Source organism: Echinops telfairi, unplaced genomic scaffold (assembly GCF_000313985.2).
Source record: "Echinops telfairi isolate 266 unplaced genomic scaffold, ASM31398v2 ScPeMD7_7420;HRSCAF=8458, whole genome shotgun sequence".
Classification (NCBI taxonomy): domain Eukaryota; kingdom Metazoa; phylum Chordata; class Mammalia; order Afrosoricida; family Tenrecidae; genus Echinops; species Echinops telfairi.
The window spans coordinates 44,533,479-44,536,494 of NW_022111320.1; the positions used below are offsets into that span (position 1 = coordinate 44,533,479).

General features: G+C 56.7%; 1 protein-coding gene across 1 annotated transcript in view; it reads left to right on the forward strand.

Annotated features, from left to right (window-relative positions):
• The window catches only part of SH3BP5 (SH3 domain binding protein 5), a 59,577-nt gene that overhangs the window by 52,210 nt on the left and 4,351 nt on the right, over nucleotides 1–3,016 (forward strand). The window contains exons 5-6 of the mRNA XM_013005067.2: nucleotides 1,533–1,575; nucleotides 2,780–2,999. Of these exons, the coding sequence (XP_012860521.2) occupies nucleotides 1,533–1,575; nucleotides 2,780–2,999 (263 nt within the window). The remainder of the gene's footprint in view (nucleotides 1–1,532; nucleotides 1,576–2,779; nucleotides 3,000–3,016) is intronic.

Below are 3,016 nucleotides of genomic sequence, written 5' to 3' on the forward strand. Positions count from 1 at the left end.
GATAGTTCTGTCCCCTGGAGCAGCGGGCCTCAGCCAGGCAGGGACCAGCAGCGGATGCCTAGCGCTTCTCCAGTGGGGATGTTGAGTCAAGGAAGGAGATCTTAGATCTGCAAGGAAAACCAAAATGTCTCTCTCTCTCTCTCACAGACACACACAGCCACGGTCGATGCGGACTCAGGGTCTCTGAGGCTGTCCATCTTTCCCAGGCAGACAGCCTCATCCTTCTCCCTCAGAGCCACCGAGGGAGGGGTTCAGACCGTAGGCCCCGAGGTGTGCAGCTCCCTCTATGCCCACAGGTCTCCTCACACACAGATGTGCTCACGCTCCACATCCTTATTTAAGAAAATAAAACACCCGTGTGGTCGGACTCCACCAGCTTTGTAGGATTCCTACATGTGGCAGAGCGTAGAGACAGGGTAGCATGTCCACCTGGGTGCTCCTCCGTTCCTGCCCCTCCCAGCTTTCCTTTGGCCACGTGGTGGCATAGCCGCTCCTCTTTCCTGGTGCCCTCGCACTCCCAGTCACCCGCCTCCCACCACCCTCGCCTCGCCAGCTGCTTCTTGGGAGAAAGATGAGGCTTTCTACTCCTGTGAACAGCTACAGTCTCAGAAACCCACAAGGGCAGTTTTACCCTGTCCTTTAGGGTCATTGTGAGTCAGAATCCACCTGATGGCGGTGTTTGGTTGGCAGAGTAGCCCCTGTGATCCCCCCAAACACACCCCCACATTCCAGATTTTCGCCCCCACTGAGCCTGTTTTTCCACATCCTTGCCATCTGGCTACATCCTCAGGATGAAGATTCGGAAGCTCTGTGGAGGGTGGGGAGCCCAGGAATAAGGCACTGGTCTGCCCCGATGCTCAGCCTCTTAGGTTCCTAAACCAAGCCGGACCCTTTGCTGGCTGACCGACAGGCCAGGGGCCTTGTGACATTTGTGCTTCTTGTCCTCGCTCATGCTTGTGACCTGGCTGCATCTGCAGACTGGTTGGTGCTGGGATCTAAAATCAGACCAGCCCGTACCACTGGTCCTGGACAGTGGTTCTCAACCTTCCTAATGCTGCGACCCTTTAATACAGTTCCTCATGTTGTGGTGACACTCCAACCATAAAATTATTTTTGTTGTTACTTTGTAACTGTCATTTTGCTACTGTTCTGAATCGGGCGATCCCTATGAAAGGGTCATTTGACCCCCAAAGGGGTTGCAACCCCCAGGCTGAGAACCGCTGTCCTGGACAAAGTCCAGGAGGGCCCACAGGAGAACCATCCTCCCTGGGAGAAGGGGCCCTGGCCACTTCAGCTGCTCAGCACTCCGCGAGGCTTTGAGCAGCACACGGGTGTCTAGAGCAGGGTCTCCGTCAGCAAGGCCCTGGCTGAGCCCCACAGAGCACATCAGACCACAGAGCCCAAGCAGTGCCCTGCCCTCGCCGCCTTGTTAGGGGTCAGATCGTGGCAGGATGGCCGGACCTCCGATTCCCCGAGGGGTTTTCCACCTGCCTCGGGTGACCCTTACGGCGTCTCCTCTGTGTTGTTTACAGGCCTTATTTTGAACTCAAGGGGAAGTACTACGTGCAGCTGGAGGTACGTATGGGTTTGGCTTGGCCACGGGTGGGATTTCTGCACGCACCCCCCCCCCCACTGTTATGTGGCCATCTGCTTTTCAGATACAGAGCCTTGGTGGCACAGTGGTTAAGGCACTCTGCTGACAGATTAACTGTGAACCCACTAGCGTGTCTGAGGGAAACGAAGTTTTCTCTGTAAATATTCACTGCCTTGGGTGGTTGTCCTGAGCCCAGCAGGGTCTCTGTGCCTTGGAACTGACTTGATGGCAGTGGTTTTGTTTCAAATCGTCCATTTTCTGTGAAGGAGCCCTGCTGTCACGCTAGTTTGATACCTTGAGCCGAAAGGTTTGTGCAAACCCACCAGCTGCAGGCAAAAGATGTGGCGGTCTGCTTCTGCGAAGCCGCATCTCAGAGACCCCGCAGCTGCCCTCTGCCCACAGGTGCTGTGGTGGCAGTGGGTTTTGTTTGCTGAGGCCCATCGCTCCTTGGGTCTCCGGGCTTCACATGGTTTTGGTAGCATCATAGTCATCGCATGTCCAGGGAGGACGCGTGCCAAATCTGCCACCTGGTCACTTTCTGTAATTGGGTTAGGGGCCAAATCCGACACCCGGTCTCATTTTCTGTATTGGGTTAGGGGCAGTAGTTCTTCAGGGTGGTCAACACAGCCTTGGAACATTTTAGAAATGAGAACTCTCAGGCCCCACCTGACTGAACCCAAACCCACAGCCATCAAGCTGGTTCTGGCTCATAGCCACGAGGTACACAGGGTTTCTGAGGCTGCAAATCTCTAGGGAGCAGTGGCTGGTGGAGTCGAACCACTGACCTGGTGGTTATCCACTGACAGCACTTACCTGACAGTGCTACCAGGGCCCCTCCAGTGACCTTGAACTCAGAATCTCTTGAGACTTGCTGCCCTGGGAAAGGATGGCCCTACTGTAGTCACTGAGGAGCTTGTGTGATGGGGTTTATTCCCCACTAGTGGTCATTCCTGGAACATACAGCTCGAGTATGTAGACCTGGATGGGCTTGGGTGCGGAGGGTGGTGGCGGGGGATTTATCGGAGGGACTGGGGAAGCTAGGTGCTGGTCATCGGTCCTCAGCCAGGCCTTGGGGGATCCCAGCAATAGGCCGGTGGGCAGATGGGCTTGAAGCTGCCCATTGACACGCGTTGGAAGGTCGACGGGGGCAGCCTTTACTTACTGAGCTTCCTGCTCCCCCACCAGCAACTGAAGAAGACTGTGGACGAGCTGCAGGCCAAGCTGGCCCTGGCCAAAGGCGAGTACAAGACGGCCCTGAAGAACCTGGAGATGATCTCTGACGAGATCCATGAGCGGCGGCGCGCCAGCGCCATGGGCCCGCGGGGCTGCGGGGTCGGGGCCGAGGGCAGCAGCCCAGCAGGAGAGGACCTGCCGGGGAGGAAGCCAGAGCCCGACGCTGTGTCTGGTGAGCCCATGGGGGTG